The sequence below is a fragment of the Balaenoptera acutorostrata genome, chromosome 16 (assembly GCF_949987535.1).
Source record: "Balaenoptera acutorostrata chromosome 16, mBalAcu1.1, whole genome shotgun sequence".
NCBI classification, from domain to species: Eukaryota; Metazoa; Chordata; class Mammalia; order Artiodactyla; family Balaenopteridae; genus Balaenoptera; species Balaenoptera acutorostrata.
In genome coordinates this window covers 62,773,129-62,793,214 of record NC_080079.1, presented here as the reverse complement: position 1 = coordinate 62,793,214, position 20,086 = coordinate 62,773,129, and the positions used below count along the sequence as shown (strand labels likewise).

Sequence of the window (20,086 nt, the reverse complement as noted above, 5' to 3'; positions counted from 1 at the left end):
TTATCCACTGTTTATCTGAAATTAAAATTCAATTTGTGTTCTGTATTTTTACTTGCTAAATTTGGCAACCCTATTTACAAACAATTATTTTAATGAAAAGAGCTCTCAGTTCCATAACAGAGGAGAGGATTTTCCCTTAGTATTCGTAAATATCTTGAACACATGATAACTTCTCTAATTTCAGTTCTCCAACTCACCAAGTGGGTTTAATAATTAAGGCTCTAACTACCTCACTAGTTATTCTAAGAAAGAATTAGGCTTTAGGGAATTCCCTGGTGGGCCAGGGGTTAGGACTCAGCGCTCTCACTGCCAAGGGCCTAGGTTTGACGCCTGGTTGGGAAACGAAGATTTTATAAGCCGCATGGTGCAGCCAAAAAAAAAGAATTAGGCTTTAGCCTAAAGTTTCAAGATGCATGAAGTTATCACTGATACTGGTTTTTTAAAAATTCCATTAAAAAGCACTAACTACTAATAGCATATCAAGAGTCATTTATAAAATGCTTAATAATTAAACATTCCAAACTCACTCTGTTTTCTTCAAGCTGTATTATAGTCTGAATGAGAATAATTTAATAAATATTTTAGATAGAAAAAAAAAAAAAAAGAAGACAGGTAACTCCATCTGTGAGAATAATGGTGTTAGGATAAAACTATGCTCTGCTTTGAGTATTTTCACCTCTGGGTGCTGAAACAAGTTGAATTATGCACTATTTTGCAACAATCCCCAACATGTGATTTGTTATTCTCTTAGGTCTATGAGACAATTTCTCCTCATTAGAATCAAACAGTTAAATATTACTTTATATTTAGACTACACTTGAAATGAAACTATTGAAGGAAACATTGCAGTAAGTCCTTCTGTGGAGAAAATAATTATGGTTTAATTCATCTGCTTTATAAGTCTAGATTTTGCATCATTGCTTTGCTTAACGTGAGGCATCCAATACCCTCTCTCTCAAAGATTCATATTCACTCAGCTTAAAAGCAACTCTGTGACAGATGAATGACACAGAAAGACTGCAGTTAATTATATAATTGTCTAGGGGCTTCACAGGATTAATGTATCTAATTTGCTCCTAAATAACAGATTAGATATGCAACGTGTTTGGCCCATGGAGGAATTCTAGATACATAAATACATTTAACTATACTCTAAGCCTCTATGTTTTTTCACTATAAGAATCTAACATCTTTTCTTTTTTTATTTCTGTACACCAAGGTACCAGTAAAATAAACTTTTGGAATTCTATAGTACCAGTCAACCTAGACATGACTGAAAGACAGGCTTTCAAACACAAAAAATAATTAATTTTAAGAGGTGTTTAAAAAAAGGAAAAAGTTTTAGAACCATTAGAGAAGCTTAATAAACTATGGCTATCATCCCAAACATCCTTAACTATTGTTGTTAATTAGCAATAGAGTAGCTATCCTTTTTCTACTGTGTCTAAAATAAAAAGGAAAAAGGCTAAAAGAACAAGAAAAAGGAAGAAGGAAAAAAAGTGTAGAGAATTCTAGTGCCCACTGATATCTGTGTTTTCCTTGAGAGGGATGGTGGTGGCAAGAGCACATAGGACCTTGAAGGCCACTGTAATGACTTTGGCTTTTACTTCGAGATTAAAATCCAAGAGAGAATGGAAGCCTTGGGGGATTTTGAGCAGAGGGATGATGTGATTTTTATGGCGGGATTCTGGATTATTTCAAAGTAGAGCTGACAGAATTTGCTGACAGATGAGAAATACAAATATTCAGGCTATTTTAAAAAATACACACACGTACTCGACACACACACACACTTTTTCTTTTCCCAAAATGGAATCGTGCAATAAGTATGTACTGACTCATCAGTATATTGTGAACAGTTTTTTATGCTAATAAATCTCTGCATTACATATATGAAGTGCTGTATTAAATTTCATTGCATAGATTTATTGTAATTTGTTCAGCCATCTGTTTGATATTTGAGTTCTTCCCAATTTATTTTTTGACCATCAACATCATTATACATGTGATCATTTTATTAGTCTAAACTTGTAGAATTGCAATTGCTGGGCCAAAGTGTAACCACTTAATGTAAGTGTTTGGGAAACACTGACAAGATTCTTAAAAAGCATGTTAATATTTTATACTATTACCAACACTATACAGTCAATTAAATTTAAGTGTCATTCCAATAGTTAATTCTGATGCACAAAGAGCTTTGGGTACACTATGGATTTGGTAGTCAAATGAGAAGAGGAGCAACTAATTGCCCCTTCAAAAGAGGTAAACAATACTAATCTTTATCCTAGTTTCTTGGAGTCCTTTAGACCTTTGAGAGTGATCTCAGTTTAGGAAAGACTTCATTCACCCCATGTAGTTTTGAGGACTAAGCCCAAGTCTAAGCTAGTTTAGCTGTAGGGTAGACCAGGTGGTAAAGCTGCCTGAGATGCAAGGTACAGCCACGATGCCTACACTTTGTATAGTTCCTAGACAAACCCATAACCTTTGATTTACAGGTCTATAGTCAGCCACAGGGTAGCCAGGACCCCATGAATATGGGGTAGGAGGAAGGGAATTAAGTTGCTATTCCTAGCAGCAATAATTGGAAGGAGCTGGTTGGAAGACCCATGTTTCTACTTTAACAGATTTTGACCATAAGGAAAAAACACTGAGAAATTTAACGTATATTCTTAGAACAGACTTAAAATTCATATTGACTTAGTCTTGCTTTCATTTGAAAATCCTAAGACAATGAAAGAAACCACAAAAGATGTTACTATGAGGTTACCACCAGCAATAGCTAGAGAGAGCTCTTCATTCTTTATTGTGTCTCGGTGTGATTTATTTATTTAATGTCAACTGGCAAGGTTTTCTAAATAATATGAAACACTACCTGTCAAAAACCTGAGTTTAAAAACTTCATAAGATTGTGAAATGTTTCTGAATTCCTTCAGCAAGGTTTTAGCTGTATAGACACTTATTCCTTCGAACTACTGCTCTTCTTCCATTTACCTCTTTTCTAGAAAATACATTTCAGCCCTGATTCTAAAATATTTTATATCTATATATAAAATTTATATGCTTATATATCTATCTATATATCTCTAAATAAAATTTTACACCTGAAGAAAAGAAATAGCTAATGTTCATAGTTCACAGTACATAACCTGTCTTTGAGTTATATCTCAGCCTTACTTACTGCATGACCTTCAGAGAGCTGCCAGAAACAGTCCCTCATTTAAATTGCTCTTCCTTAACACTGTTATTTGACAGTTGTGCTACAGGAAGAGTATTCAATGCCAGAGATGTCAAAAAGCTTTGATTCCCCAAGAGTTCCTGGGAGATAAATTCTAAAAGGCATGCCAGTGTTTTAGCCTTGTATCAAGGTCACGTTCTTCTTTCGAAATATATTTTCTTCAAATGCATGTTACTATTTTTATGCCCAAGTTACATATGCCTGTTTGATAGACTCCCCACCCCTATCTTCAGAGATCTAAAAAAAAAAAAATCATCTGCTTGACATTCATTTCATTCTATGTGGTTTCCATTCCACGTGCTCAATAACAGCCACACTTATGCCAAGATACAACTTAATGAATACATGCTTACAATTAGCTGCTTTAAAAAAGAGATTGGATATTTGATACTTAATTTATGCTCATTTTGAAGGACGCTCTTTACATGTGACTTAGTTTGGTGTTCACCCAAAACACTATTTACTTTTCAGTTTAGTGTCCAAATAGAAAAAAATTTTCTATTCTAATTAATTTTCTAGCTTTCATCGTGTATATATAGATAGAGAATAGCTATTATTTTAAAAGTTTTAAATACTAGGCAGGATGCTAAGGGTACTTGGAGCAATATAACATTTTAGTATGTATACTAAAGTAACTACTCAGAAAAATTCTTAGATACTTAGCCAACAAATATACATGGAGTACTTATTATGTGCCAGATACGGGGCTGGATACCTTCTCCAGAAGGGATAGTGATTAGGTAAACCATTCCATGACAACCACTATTTCTTTCCCTGGTTTCCTTTTTGCACCTTCAAATTCTTCAGCATAACAAATAAGCATTTTCTAAAGCTATTCCAGGAATAGGTAAGCAACACATCATGAAGCCTAAGCATAACCAAATACTATTAAGTTGTGGGTTTTTGGGAAAAGTCAGACATATAGAATGGACAGATACATTTGATTCCAGTCCAGCTTCTAAGAGGCAAACAATGCAAAAAAGTGGGACTCACAGACCACAGCAAAGATTTTTACACATCATCAATTACTGAGGGCTGAATTCCTACAGAGCCACCCCAATCATAAACAAAACAAGACATGGTAGAGGCTGAGGAGGATAGGACAGATGTTAGGTGAGTTATAAGAGGGGAAGTTTCTATAATCTGTTCTTGGGAAATGAAGGGAAGACTCTGGCAGGAAGGTAAACTGAGGTCCATTTGACACTGTAATGTATGGAGATGGATGGGTGGCTGGGTCTCCTTTCTACCTAGAAGAGACCCAAAGAAGCCACATCCCAAATATCCTTTCATTCAAATATTTTTGGAATGACTAGTATTAGTAAGATACAGTGTTAGGTACTTTGGGGATACAAAGCCACATGGCATAGTTCCTACTTCAAGATATTATTTAGTGATAACACACTGTCTAAACTTGCATCAATTAGAGATTCTTTTGAATTAACAAATACCTCTGAGCTGTTACGAGGTGCCATAATTCATTCACAGTTCAATGTAAAAAAGTTTTAAAAATTCTGATGTTTAAAACAAGTAAAATCTTAGCTGAGATATGCTATAATAATAATAATATTATAATAAATAATAAATAAATAATGTTATAGGTTAGGGTACTTTCTAGAAGGCAGAGAATTTAGCCTATTTTGGAGTTTTACTTTTCTTGCTTCAGGAATTTTCTCCCATTGATAAATGAGACCTAAGAAAGAGGGAAGCCTTCCCCTGTTAGGTCTTCCTTTCCGAGAACCTAAGGAGCAGAGAAGGAAAACCAAGGGCAGACCTCCTCCTCTTCTCTCTTCTAGAGCTCCTATATGAATTTCATATATCACAGAGAAGGGGCTCTCTGGAAAAGTGGCAGAAAGCTTTACAGGCCAATATAAGACATTCAAGAGAGTACAAAATGTATGCAGACATAATAATAATTTTAGTGGCAGCATCAGCTCATAGAGCATACAGAAAACACTCCTAATTACCTCACTCAATACTCTTTTGTTGGGACTCCCCTGGTGACACAGTGGTTAAGAATCCGCCTGCCAGCGCAGGGGACACGGGTCTGAGCCCTGGTCCGGGAAGATCCTACATGCCACAGAGCAACTAAGCCCGTGCACCACAACTACTGAGCTTGTGCTCTAGAGCCCGTGAGCCACAACTACTGAGCCCGTGTGCCACAACTAATGAAGCCCACGCGCCAAGAGCCCATGCTCTGCAACAAGAGAAGCCACCCCAATGAGAAGCCCACGCACCGTAACAAAGAGTAGCCCCTGCTCGCCACAACTAGAGAAAGCCCGCGTGCAGCAACAAAGACCCAACACAGCCAAAAATAAATTAAGATAAATAAATTTTAAAAAAATACTCTTTTGTTTTTAGAAAATAGGCCCATCTTGACTACTTGTATTGAAAGGGTAGAGCTAAAGAAATCATGTGATCTCAACCAGATTTCCATAAGATTTTAGGTCAATATTAGAATTTTATTAGAATTATTACAATATTACAATTTTCAAAAAATGAAAAGGGATCAATTCAAATAAAACTATTCATAAAAAGCATGAAAAGGCTAATAAGAACTGATTTTCTAATGGGTGTAAAATTATAAAATCTTCCTCAAGATACAGTCAAAATACATTTAGACCTTATTTTTGTGTAAGCCACAATTTGCTTCTTTAGTCTCTGTTCTCCCCTTGGCCTTGTGAACCCTCAGAACAAATCTTAAGCAATTGTTCCCAAAGGATAAGCTTCCTTTTGCAGATGAAATAGTTTGATCTTCTAGTATAGTCACAAGGAGATTTGAGAGAGTTAAACACAAACACCACTTATTTCTTGTTAATGTGAACAAAATTCTTGTGTGGTTGTTGATACAAAGATGTAAATGCTTCAACTTTCTGTAACAACGGGCTCTACTGAAATGACACATTCAAATAAATCTCTGGCTCAAAATGAATTTAACTTCATAAACATTTAATATATTTAAATGCATTATTTTATTGTTTTGATAGAAGTTACATTATTATAAAATCAGTGAGTTAACCATAAGAACAGGTTATGCTAGCGAAAGAAGTTAATGGTAAACAACACAGTGAAATATAATACTTTTGGCCTTACGGCATGCAAATGAGTCTTTCTGAAGTTCTAAGCACTTTTTATAGGGTAAAATACCACTGAGCAAGATTAACCCTTTTCTGCTTTGTCTTACCCTTCATGATATCAATTAGGCAATGGCAGATAATCCTAGACACAAAAATTACACAGAAAATAGCTAAACCAAATTTTCTCTATAACTTCCCCAACTCCGATGTGTCAATAAAACAGATTTGTAACTGCCTTAGATCTGTTAACAGATCTCAGTATGTTGCCTTGCCCATATTTTATTTTTTATTTTTTTTATTTTTTAACATCTTTATTAGAGTATAATTGCTTCACAATGGTGTGTCAGTTTCTGCTTTATAACAAAGTGAATCAGTTATACATATACGTATGTCCCCATATCTCTTTCCTCTTGTGTCTCCCTCCTCCTACCCTCTCTATCCCACCCCTCTACGTGGTCACAAAGCACCGAGCTGATCTCCCTGTGCTATGCGGCTGCTTCCCACTAGCTATCTATTTTACGTTTGGTAGTGTATATATGTCCATGCCACTCTCTCACTTTGTCCCAGCTTACCCTTCCCCCTCCCCATATTCTCAAGTCCATTCTCTAGTAGGTCTGCATCTTTATTCCCATCTTGCCCCTAGGTTCTTCTGACCATTTTCTTTCTTTCTTTTTTTTTTTAGATTCCATATATATGTGTTAGCAGACGGTATTTGTTTTTCTCTTTCTGACTTACTTCACACTTTGTATGACAGTTTCTAGGTCCATCCACCTCACTACAAATACCTCAATTTCATTCCTTTTTATGGCTGAGTAATATTCCATTGTATATATGTGCCACATCTTCTTTACCCATTCATCTGTTGATGGACACTTAGGTTGCTTCCATGTCCTGGTTATTGTAAATAGAGCCGAAATGAACATTGTAGTACATGACTCTTTTTGAATTATGGTTTTCTTAGGGTATATGCCCAGTAGTGGGATTGCTGGGTCGTATGGTAGTTCTATTTTTAGTTTTTTAAGGAACCTCCAGACTGTTCTCCATAGTGGCTGTATCAATTTACATTCCCACCAACAGCCCTTGGCCATATTTTTCAACAGACTCACTCAACCTGAAAAACTTATTTTCATCTATAACTTCTATAACATTTTCATTAGCCAGAATGGCACAGAATGGTACTGCTATCTCCAAGCCACATACACTTTGTGATCAGCTCTGGACTTCAATATGGCAAGAGGAATAAAATATTATAAACTTTCACTTGAATGCTGTTGTAATTTCCCAAAAGGTTTGTATATTTGTGAGAAAGACGCATCACAATGAGGATGTAGTTTGTCAGTAAATCAAATTCTCCTACAGTGAAAACCCACTTAATTAAATTTCTCTACTAATTCCTTCAAATATAAAGAGGGAATCAAAATCAGAACACATTGACCTATGCCTGATTTTCATTAGGTCTGTTCCTAGGTACTGAACATGCCGTAGCATTTTTTGCTTTTGATTTTTCTGGTGGCTTTTCAAAGATTAATAGTAAATAGTAAAAATGCTTAATAATCAACTTTTTGATCATTTTATTATTGTCTCCTCAAGCTATCTAGAACTGTTTTTATGTTATTAGCCCACAGGGTCAATAACTTTAGTTAGAAAATGTGTGAAGACAAAGAACAAAAAAATAAATATTTCATAACTGTCAGTGGCAAAGATCCTGATTCTAAGTTATATTATCATAACCTAGTGAATCTTAGCATTAGCTACTGAATGATCCAAATCAATAAATAATATATAGCATTCAAGATAAACCTTGACAACCTTTCTCTGTATCTAGTTATGGAGAAAAATCTCTGACTTCAACTATAAGATTTAAGACCATCGCTAATGTTGTAGTTGGTTAGTGCAGAGAACTAAGCCATGCTTCTGTGTTCTCATTCCATTCCTATTAACCTACTTTAAGGATCAAAGGCTCTTTGGAAATTATTTAATAATAATTATGAACAGTCTCTTTATCTTGCCTAGAATGAATCTGAATTTATTTTATTAATGAGTAGTTATTTAGTAAATACCTAATATTCTACTTAATACAGATGCTATGGCTCATGTTGACAACTCTTCAAGTTAATCCTTCAAACCTGATCAGAGAGATAAGGTATGAAGCAATAGAATTTATGGATTAGGGTAAGAGGGGGATACAAATAAGTGAATTCTGAATTATAAGAAACCTTGTAGTTATTAGAAAGTTTATATACTTCTTAGAAGAAAGCTTATTTAGAAGTAGATTAATTTAAAAACATGTTTCCCTCACTCCACTGGTACTGGATGCAGACTGAGGACATCAACGGCTAAAAGAACGGCTCTCAATTCACGATATAAACAGCAAAGTCAAGTCTCATGTTTGATAAAACTTCCTTTTGGAGAAAATTGAAAAAAAAATTCTTGTTTTGTTACTTTGCCACAATGCTTTTTATACAGTAGATATGTTTGTGATGAATATCATTACAAATTTGTAGCGAATATCATTACAAACCTATGATCACTGTCAGTCAGTTACATTCTAGGTAGGAAGATGGACAATAAAGAAGATAAATCAATTATCCACTTCTGGGTAGTTATCCGAAGAACACAAAAATACTAATTTGCAAAGATACAGGCATCCCTATGTTCAATGTAGCATTATTTACAAAGCCATGCCATGGAAACAACCTAAGTGTCCATCGATGGATGACTGGATAAAGAAGATGTGGTATACATATAAATATAATGGAACATTATTCAGCCATAAAAAAGGATGAAATCTTGCCACTTGTGGCAACCTGGATGGACCTTGAGGGTATTATGCTAAGTGAAGTTAAGTCAGATGCAGAAAGACAAATACCATATGATTTCCTTCACACATGGAATCTAAAAAAAACAAATGAAGAAACAAAATAAAGCAGAAACAAACTCATAGAGAACAGATTAGTGGTTACCAGAGGGGAAGGAGGTTGAAGGGTAGGCAAAATGGGTGAAGGGGGTTAACTGTATGGTGATGGATGGTAACTAGACTTGTGATGGTGATCACTTTGTAGTGTATGCAAGATGTTGAATTATAATGTTGTACACCTGAAACTTACATAATTTTTTTAAAAAAGAAATCAATTATATAGACTGCTAAATAGTGACAAGTGCCAAGGAGAAAAAAGAAAGCAAAAAAGGGATTTAGGAGATGTGTATGCGTACGTGTGTGTGTATGACACGATAAAAGGTATTTAAAATTTTAGGCTGGCCAAAGAAGGCCCCCATTATCCAAAGCACATACAAAGAAGAGTGAGAAATTTATGCCACTGCTTATTATAAGCACAAGATATTGCTGCCAAATTGGTTGTTATTCTGGGTGTGTGTCCAAAAAATTCTTGTTTAGCTAAACAAATGAAACTTCTAAAAAGTTTAAATAAGAAGAATTAACTCTATTTAATGCAGGAAATTACACTGCATAACATGCATTTTTAGTAAAGCAACTTTCCTTTTTTTTCTTTTTTAAAAATATTTATTTATTTATTTGTTTGGCTGCACCGGGTCTTAGTTGCGGCACATGGGATCTTCGTTCCCGTGTGCAGGATCTTTAGTTGTGGCGTGTGAACTCTTAGTTGCGGCATGTGGGACCTAGTTCCCTGACCAGGGATCAAACCCGGGCCCCCTGCATTGGGAGCATGGAGTCTTAGCCACTGGACTACCAGGGAAGTCTCAGTAAAGCAGCTTTCTTAATTTTATTTTTAGGAAACGAATCATGAATCGAAAGAGAGAAAACAAATAATTTACTATATAAGGTTGTTGAATTTTATTTTAGACAACATGGTAGAGTTTCTAAAGTACTGAGAGGTTCCAAGTGTCAATCCATTTGGGTAGAGTGTTTATATTCTTCAAAATGATGGCAATTTCTTGAACATCATTGAGTCTATTAATTTTGAAAAAAAACCCAGCTAATTAGAAATACAACAGTCTTGCATTATCTGGGTTATGCTGTTCACGTTGCTGTGGCTGGTTTTCCACTGGAAATCTCAAGAACGGTCCATGTTGTCCACCACAGTAACAGATGAATAAATATGCTAATGCAATTCCTCTAGTCCCAAGCCACTCCCCAGCAAAGCTTTTCGTGTTTAAAGAATTGCATTCCTTCTTGCAGGACAACCTGGGAACAATTTAGTGTATTTAGATGTAATGATTCCTAGTTATCCACAAAGAAGTTGATCCACTGAGTGCCTCATTTCTTATCGTCCTAGCAGCAATTAGAATGTGGGAAATAACTTGTCTCAATGTAATTTCTGTGGCATATTTTCCTCCATGTCTTGTTAAATAAAGTAAACAATGCAGTGTACAACATTCAGATTGCAAGGATGCTTGAACTGCCCATTATCTACAGGAGAGTTTTAGGACCAGTCTTGCCACAGCCCAGCCTTAGAGAAAGAAGAGGCACTATGGTAAGCTATGGCTTATCACTGCTGAAAATGTGACCACAGCAGTAAAGCCAAGTGACAGGAGCCCATATGATGGGATGGCCTGGGTTCAAACCCTGAATCATCTACTTACTGTGGGACTTGAGATACGTTCTTTAATTTTTTGTATGCCTCAATTTCAAAATGAAGATAATAAACTACAAACATTATAGGGTTGATATGAGGAAAATATATGTGTAATTGAAGTCCTCAAAGGAGAGGATGAGGAAGCAAAGTATTTGATGAAATAACAGTTGAAATTTTTCCAAATTTGATGAAAATTATAAACCCACAGACCCCAAAACTCAAAGAATCCCAAGACAAGAAACATAAAGAACACTATTTCGAAGTACATAATAATACCAAAACCAAACAACCCTGCTAAAAACTACATCTGTGGTTCTCCACCAGGGATTATTCCTCCCCATTCCTACTCCCCCGGGGACATCTGACAATTTCTGAAGACATTTTTGTTTGTCACAACTGGGAGGGGAAGAGCCTGTGTGACTGGCATCTAACGAGTAGAGGCCAGGAATTCTGCTAAACATCCTATAATGCACAGGACAGCCCTCACAACAATGAATTATCCTGCCTAAAGCATCAATAGTGCTAAGGTTGAGAAATACTAAAAGCATATAATAATCAAAAGGCTTAAAACTAGTGATAAAGAGAAAATCATATCATCATAATTATCTCATTCCTGACAAATATAGAAAGTATATGACATTGTAATATTAAGCATTTTTTGGTAAATTACTCACCATGGTTATGCCAGGAGCTGAGCACCAGTAAGTAAAGGTGCCCAGACCTGTAGAGCTACTTGGAGGGGTTTCCAGAACTCACAGGTCAATGTGACCTTTTTTTCTTTTTTTAACCTAAATTTAGGGAGCTACACAATGTGCAAAGTATTCTGAAGATTCTGCCGTGGTTCTCCTGACACTTAGTCACAGGTAAGAAGTGGTGGGACCAGAATTTGAACTGAAGTCTGTTTTGAAAAAACACCAAAATAATAACTAATAATACACAATTTAAGATCAAAAAAGTGCTCTTAGTTTACTATCTTGGATCTTCGTAACAAGTCAATGCACATCTACGTTGCTAGAGCAGTGGTCCACTACAAATTTATTCAGATACTTTGGTAGCCCAAGACAGCTGTTAGTCTATATTTCTTGGCATATTAGTCTATATTTCTTCATTTTTCTGTCAATTGGAGGGAAGAAGAGTGAAGGGTAGTCACAGCTATGGCAGGAACTGTGTATGTTATTTATTGAAAATTGTTTATAGTTTTTAAAAAAATTTTTATTGGAGTATAGTTGATTTACAATGTTGTGTTAATTTCACTGCACAGCAAAGTGAATCAGTTACACATATGCACATATCCACTCTTTTCTAAATTCTTTTCTCACATAGGTCATTACAGAGTATTGAGAAGAGTTCCCTATGCTATACAGTAGGTCCTTATTAGTTATCTATTTTATACATAGTAGTGTGTATATGTCAATCCCAATCTCCCAATTTACCCCTCCCCACCCCTTCCCCCCTGGTAACCATAAGCTTGGAAAACTGTTTATAGTTTTATCTTTATAGATGCCTAGCCTGGAGAAGGGAAGGAAGATATGGTTAGTTTTGTTTGATATGTTCCCCCAAGGAAAAAAAATTGAGAATCACTTCTCTGAAATATATAAATCAGATCTCTTTGGATCAATTTAGGAAGATTTTAATAGAATGTACATGGAGAGCTAGAGACATACTTTTTTTTTTCTGAATGGTTAAAAAAAGTCACACTAAAGGAAAATAATACTAAGAACACTCATAGTAGCATACTAATCAACAAAATTGTTTATAGCTTAGAAAAATTAGAAATTCATCAGTGCTCTAAATGAGTCAAATTTGAGTTCTGTGTCTTAAGAAGGTATCGTCCAAGGTTGAAAAATCAATATTCAACACAATTAGAACAACCAAGCCAGTCTTCTTCTTTAGTAGAGGAAATACTAGATCAATATGTGTTTTACTGAGGAAGTATAAACATTAATGAGGGCTAGAGGAGCAGGCAATATATAATTTATCTTGAGCTTCAAACAGTTAAAAGTAGATGTGACTTCAGTTTTGTTTTGTTTTTTTCTTTTAACTTTACATTTTAACTTTATTTTCCTTCCTCTTTCTCAGGTGGTTCTATATACAAGTTACAGAGAACTCAAAAGAAATGAAATTTGATGTAACTTATCATTCATTAACTTTGCAAACATGCCTTGTTTCCCCCTCCAATTGACTTAACTCTTTTTATAGTCCTATATATTCTCTATAAATGAATAAAAAGAAAAGTTTATACTTACTAGAAAGAACAGTCGTAAGGAAAATGTAGTCTGAAAAGGATATGAGTCCACATTCTCCAAGGGTGTAAAATATACTGCCTTCATCAGCAAATTTTTCTCGTTCCTGGGCAATTTTCTATTGAATGTATGGGTTCCACCAAAAGATAAAAAGAAGATATAACAGAATGAGAATATAAATAGTTAGAGATGAATCACCATTTATCTGACAGTTTTATGCTATTTATCATAAGCATTTCTCTGATGGCCATTCCAAATTAATGGATCCTTTACAGTTTTTAAGATGATTAAAATTATAAGAAAAAAGATGATTTTGTTTGTTTGTTTGTTTCAACACTGGCTTAATGTGAACAATGGAATAAAATTTTCAATTTTATGAACTCCTGCCATTTAACATATAACAGGCCCACTTCAGGGCTGGTTTTATCTCTTAGTTTGAAAAACAATCCACCTTTTTCTATAGAGGTATATAAGGTAGAGAAAAAAAACCTGAAAAACTAAAATAAAATCAGTTCTAAATGCCCAAGAGAAACTATACAACTAGTAATGAGAAATGAAGAGGTAAGCAACTATTGTCAACACCCACACAAATGCTCAGAAAACTAATTTCTGAAATACTAATTTTAACTTTTACCTTATGAACCCCAAGAACCTTAGTTTTGGAATGTAGAACAGTTTACAAAGTAAACAGCATCTCTGAAATATAATGTCAAATCAGACACACACCAAACTTTAGGCATGAGTTAATTTAATTATATTTACTGTGACCTTGGTGGAGGCTCCTAAATTTCAGCTATTTGAAGAAACTCTCCCAAAACTTAGCTTTTACTCTAAGTATGTATTTATTTTCTTTAATCTATAAAGCTCACAAAGAGAGTTAATTCTCAGGTTCAGTAATGGTCTATGTGGGAAGCAGTCTCTTCCTGGGTGTTTAAGGAAACTTACCCTGTTTTCTGATTTGCTACCAAACCATAAACTTAGTGGTGACATTGAAGATACTTTCAAAAACTGAAAAGGATCCACCAAAAAGTTAGACTTGAAACACATTTCCATAAGTTCTGGACCAACCAAAGAAATTTCAGGAATTATTCTGGGTACCAAAAAAAGAAATAGGAGGTTTTAAAAACCCAAACCAACAAAGCACAAAGTAATAACATCATGCAAGCACAAAATAAGAAGCAGCACTGCAAGCATAACCTTGGGAGGAGTATCATGAAAATTAAACCAACAAGCACCACCACACCACCATCCAGGTACACAACTATCCAATAGGTTACCTCTGTCTAGTGAAGATCCCATCATACACCACAAAGGAAAGAAAACTGGTTAACCAATTGAAGACACAAGTACCAAATGAATCATCATGATCTTCTTAGTAAACCCACTCAAAATAGCCTCTACTGGATATTTGCTTGTAATAGGAAACAGTAACCATGGACAGGCAAAAATCCATAGTCGAACGCCTGCAAAGTGGTAAGAGGTTTTGATGGCAGTTTCTACTTAGGAAAGTGCTTCTGACTCATTTGTGATGGGCAGAAAGCCTGGTCCAGCCTGACAGCATTTAGAGATTACTTCTTTGAGCCAAAACCAAAAATGAGCCCACGGTCCAATATGTTCAATTAGGGTTAGATCTCATATCACACTTGATAGTCTACCAATAGATTAAACACAAATTTCAGACAAAAGAAGGCTACTGGATGAAAAGAGCAGCAAAGCTGTTCACTGGGAAGTTAATATTTTAATTTCTCAAAAGAAAAAAAATGTACATTTTTAACATTATCCAAGATACTGCAAAAGTAAAGCATGTGAATAAGAAAAAATACATAAAATGAGAACAGGCTGTCAAAAGCCAGAATAAATTTGTATAGAAGCTGAGTAACCCATATTAATTATGTAATAATCTTATGGAGAGATTGCTATAAGCAAATAAAATAAATAATATATTGGGGGCTTCCCTGGTGGCACAGTGGTTGAGAATCTGCCTGCCAATGCAGGGGACACGGGTTTGAGCCCTGGTATGGAAAGATCCCACATGCCGCAGAGCAACTAGGCCCGTGAGCCACAATTACTGAGCCTGCACGTCTGGAGCCTGTGCTCCGCAACAAGAGAGGCCGCGATAGTGAGAGGCCCGCGCACCGCAATGAAGAGTGGTCCCCACTTGCCGCAACTAGGGGAAGCCCTCGCACAGAAACGAAGACCCAACACAGCCATAAAATAAATTAAAAATAAATAAATAAATAAATAAAAATTTTAAAAAAAATAATATATTGGGATCCAGAAGTCGAGAAACAGACAAAAGTCTAAGGACAAACTGAAATGAGGCAGATAAGCCAAAAAAGCGTATCTAACATTATTTTTCTAAGAACCATCTGGACTATGCTGCTGCTCAGAAGATAAAAAGAAAAATCCAAGTTTGTCCACAACTTTTTATTTTGATATACTTTCAAACTCATAAAAGTGGAAAGATCCGTATAGGGAACTCTCATATGCTTTTTACTCAGAATCACCAACAGTTTATGTTATCACCCTATTTGCTTTTCATTTTATATAGATACATATTTTCTTTTACACCATATTGAAAGTTGGAGACATATGCCCCTTTACACTTAAATACTTCAGTATATATTTCCTATGAACAAAGACATTCTCTTACATACTACAGTATACATTTCATAAAACCAGGATATTTAATACTGATAGTACTATTATCTAATCCACAGTCTATTATCAAATTTAGTGAACTGTCCCAATAATTTCCTTTACAGCTATCTTCCCCCCAGTCCAGGATGTAGTCCACAATCATAAATGGCATTTAGTTGTCATGTCTTTTTAATCTCCATTAATCTAAAACAGCTTTCTTTGCCCATCTTTATTTTTTCCTTTGGAGGTTTATGCCCAAATTTATTTTTTCCTTTGGAGGTTTATTATTATTTTTGATTGTGGTAAAATTCACATGACATAAAATTCACCATTTTAACCATTTAACCATAAAATGTGTGGGCCTTTTAGGTTTGGCTTCTTTCACGTATCATATTTTGTAGGTTCATCCATGTTGTAGCATCAATCAGTACTTCATTCCTTTTTATCGCCAAATAATATTCCATTGTATATATACCACAAATTGTTTATCCATTCATCCACTGAAGGATATTTGGGTTGCTTCCACCTTTTGGCTATTGTGAATAGTGCTACCATGTACACTCATGTACAAGTATTTGTTTGAATATCTGCTTTCAGTTTTTTTGGGTATATACCAGAGAGTGGAATTGCTGAGTCATATCATAACTCTAAGTTTAAGTTTTTGAGGAATGGCCAAACTGTTTTACACAGCGGTACACTATTTTGCATTAATACCAGCAACGTAAAAGGGTTCCAGTTTCTCCACATCCTCAATTTTCTTTTTCTTTTTTTTTAAAATTATATCCATCCTAGTGAGTGTGAAATGGTATGTTATTGAGGTTTGATTTACATTTCCCTAGGGCCTAATGATGTTGAGCATCTTCTCATGTGTCTGTTGGCCATCTGTATTATCTTCTTTGGAGAAATCTCTATTCAAATCGTTTGCCCATTTTTGAGTTGGGTTATTTGTCTTTCTGTTGTTGAGTTGTAAGTTTCTTTATATCAATATATTCTATACACTAAACATATCAGATATAGGGTTTGCAAATATGTTCTCTCATTCTGTTCATTGCCTTTTCACTCTCCTGATAATGTCCTTTGATGTACAGAAATTTTAAATATTGATGAAGTTCTATTTGTCTATTTTTTTCTCTTATTGCTTGTGCTTTTGATGTTGTATCTAAGACTCCATCACCAAATCCAAGATCATGAAGATTCACCCTGTTTCTCTAAAAGTTTTGTAGTTTCAGCTTTTATATTTAGGTCATTGATCTATTTTGAGTTAATTTTTGTATTAATGTGAGGTAGGGGTCCAACTTCACTATTTTGCATGTGATATCCAGTTGACCCCATACCATTTGTTGAAAAGATTATTCTTTCACCACTGAATGGTTTTGGCACCCTTGATGAAAATAAATTGACCATATATATGTGGGTTTATTTCTGGACTCTCAATTTCATTCCATTGATCCTTGTGTCTATTCTTATGCCAGTACCACACTGCTTACGTTTTTATAATTTTTAAAAACTGTGGTAAAATGTACATAATATAAAATTTACCACAGAACCATTTTAAAGCGTAAAATTTGGTGGTATTAAGTACAATCACAATGTTATGTAACCATCACCACTACCTAGTTCCAGAACGTTTTCATAACCCCATTTGGAAGGAAACCCCTTATTCATTAAGCAGTCACATCCCACTGCCCCCTCCCTCTAGCCCCTGGAAATCACTAATTTGCTTTCCGTCTTTATGGATTCATATTTTTTGGATATTTCATATAAATGGAACCATACCTAGTTATTTTCTTAGTGGCCACTCTGCAGATTACAATTAACATCTTAAATTTACAGCAACCTAGTTTGAATAAATACCAACTTAGCTTCAATAGTATTAAAAAACTCTGTTCTTGTACACTTCCATTTCCCTTTATGTTATTTTTGCAAATTACATTTTTATACAGTGTGCCCATTAACATAGATTGATAATTACTGTTTCATGCATTTGTCTTTCAGATTACAGAGGGATAGATAAGAGTTATAAACCACAAATAAAATAATACTGGCTTTTATATTTACCTATGTTGTTACTGGTACTGGTGTTATTTCTTAATATAGCTTCAAGTTACTATCTAGTGTTCTTTCTTTTCAGCCTTAAGTACTCCTTTTAGCATTTTTTGTAGGGTAGATCTACTAGCAACAAACTCCTCCGCTTTTGTTTATCTGGGAATGGCTTAATATCTATCTCCTTCATTTCTGAAGGATAATTTTGCAGGTATAGAATTCTTGGTTGACAATTTTATTTTTCTTTCAGCACTTTAAATATGTCATCCCACTGCCTTCTGGCCTTCATGGTATCTGATGAGAAACTGGTTGTTAATCCTATTGTGTACAGTTTGTGTGTGGTAAGTTGCTTCTCTCTTCCTGTTTTCAAGATTCACCGTCTTTAGCTTTTGACAGTTTGATTATAATGTATCTCAGTCTGGGTCTCTTTGAGTTTATCCTATTGGAGTTATTTAGCTTCCTGGATGGGTAGATTCATATATTTCATTAAATTTGTAAAGTTTTGAGCCATTATCTCTTCAAATATTCTTTCTGTCCCCTTTTCTCTCTCCTTGCCTTCTGAGATTCCTATTGTACATATGTGGTACACTTGGTAGTGTCACATAGGTCTCATAAGCTCTGTTCATCTCCTTTTTTGTTTCTCAGACTGGAAAATATTAATTGACCTATCTTCAAGTTCACTAACCATTTTTCCTGTGTATTCAAATCTGCTGTTGAACCCCTTCACTAAAATTTTCCTTTCAGCTATAGGAAATTTTCAGTTCCAGAATTTCTATTTGATACCTTTTTAAAATTTCTATCTATTTTTTGCTATTAGTTCATACATCATTCTCCTTGTTTCCTTTAAGTCCATTGCCTGTAGTTTCTTTTAGCTCTTTGAGTATATTTAGGACAGTTGATTTAAAGTCTGTCTATAATAAGTTGCAATATCTGATCTTTCTCAAGGATAGTTCCTATTCCTTTTTTTTCCTGGGCCATACTTTGTTTCTTTACAAGCATAATGTTTTTGAAAACCGGACATTTTGTATATTACAATGTGGTAATTCTGGAAACAGGATTCGCCCACCTCCTCAGGGTTTGTTGTTGCTGCTTGCATGGGCTGTAGTCATTTCTTTAATGATTTTTGTAAATTCTTTTGTAAATACTTGGTCCAGCATGGTCACTCAAGTCTCTGTTTCATACCTTAGTAGTCAGCTAGTGATCTGACAGAGATTTCCTTAAGCTCCTGGATCCAAAGGGTGGGGAAAAAAAAAACCCTCTCAAGATCCTTGCAGACTGGCTCTGTGTTGGGCATTCTTTCAATGCTTAGTCACTATTTATAATTCTGCCCTTGCCTTCATTTCTTGCTTGCTTGGAAGCTAAACATCAGCCAGAAGTGAAAGGTTAGGGTCTGTTGGGGTTTCCTCTAAGTATTCATTTGGCCCTGGGTGTGCACATGGCCTTTCAGATTCACCAGTATATGGTAGAGCATTTCAAAGTCCTTGTTCTCTCACCCATCTCCTGCAGCAGCCTCTTCTTTCCCAGCTGTTTTGGTTTGTCTGCTGCTTGTCTTCAGCTGCTGTGGCTAGTATATTTACCTTTATGCTTTTAACAAATGCCACCTGGGAGGTCACCCCAGCCCTAAGAAAGCTCCAAGGTAGGTGAAACAAACACAAACCCCCAAGCTGATTCCTCATTGGCCAGACAGGTCAAGGCCCACATTCACATTCTCTGAAAACAAGGTCTGCCCTGCCCCTTCTGGCACCAGGGAGCTATACCATGAACGCACAATCTTTATGGCTGCCACTGTGCTGGGGGGTGAGGGGTGGTCATCAGGTAAGTTAAAACACCACAACATTCTCTTACCAAATTTCAGCAGCTTCTTTCTTCTTTAAGCATTCCCCTAGTTGCTTAAAGTCTGATTAGTTAGATTCCACAGATCTGAAAAAGCTGATCGACAGTTTTCACTAGCTTAATTATTGTCTTAGTGGAGGTGTGTAGTTTTGGCGTTACCTACTCTGCCAATTTTGGTCTCTTTATACTTTTTGACCTTGAACAATTTGAAAAGTACAGGTGAATTATGTTGTAAAATATCCCTCAATTTGAATTAGGCTGCTGTTTCCTCATGATTACATTCATATCTATTTGTCTATTATAAACTATGAATTCATAATGATATCTCTAATTCCATTCTAATACCACAGAGCACAATTTAGTCTTGCCCTTTACACATGTTACTACTCCCTTCTCCAACAGAGAGAAATCTGGTTCCCATTATCCGCAATTTATTTACTCATTTGCTCAAGCTTAGAATACAAG

The 20,086-nt window shown here is 35.3% G+C and overlaps 1 protein-coding gene across 3 annotated transcripts in view; it reads right to left on the bottom strand.

Annotated features, from left to right (window-relative positions):
- The window catches only part of MICU1 (mitochondrial calcium uptake 1), a 224,013-nt gene that overhangs the window by 104,709 nt on the left and 99,218 nt on the right, over positions 1-20,086 (bottom strand). For all 3 annotated transcript variants that reach the window (XM_057531159.1, XM_057531157.1, XM_057531158.1), the window contains exon 6: positions 13,109-13,223. In XM_057531159.1, coding sequence (XP_057387142.1) covers positions 13,109-13,223 — 115 coding nt within the window. The remainder of the gene's footprint in view (positions 1-13,108; positions 13,224-20,086) is intronic.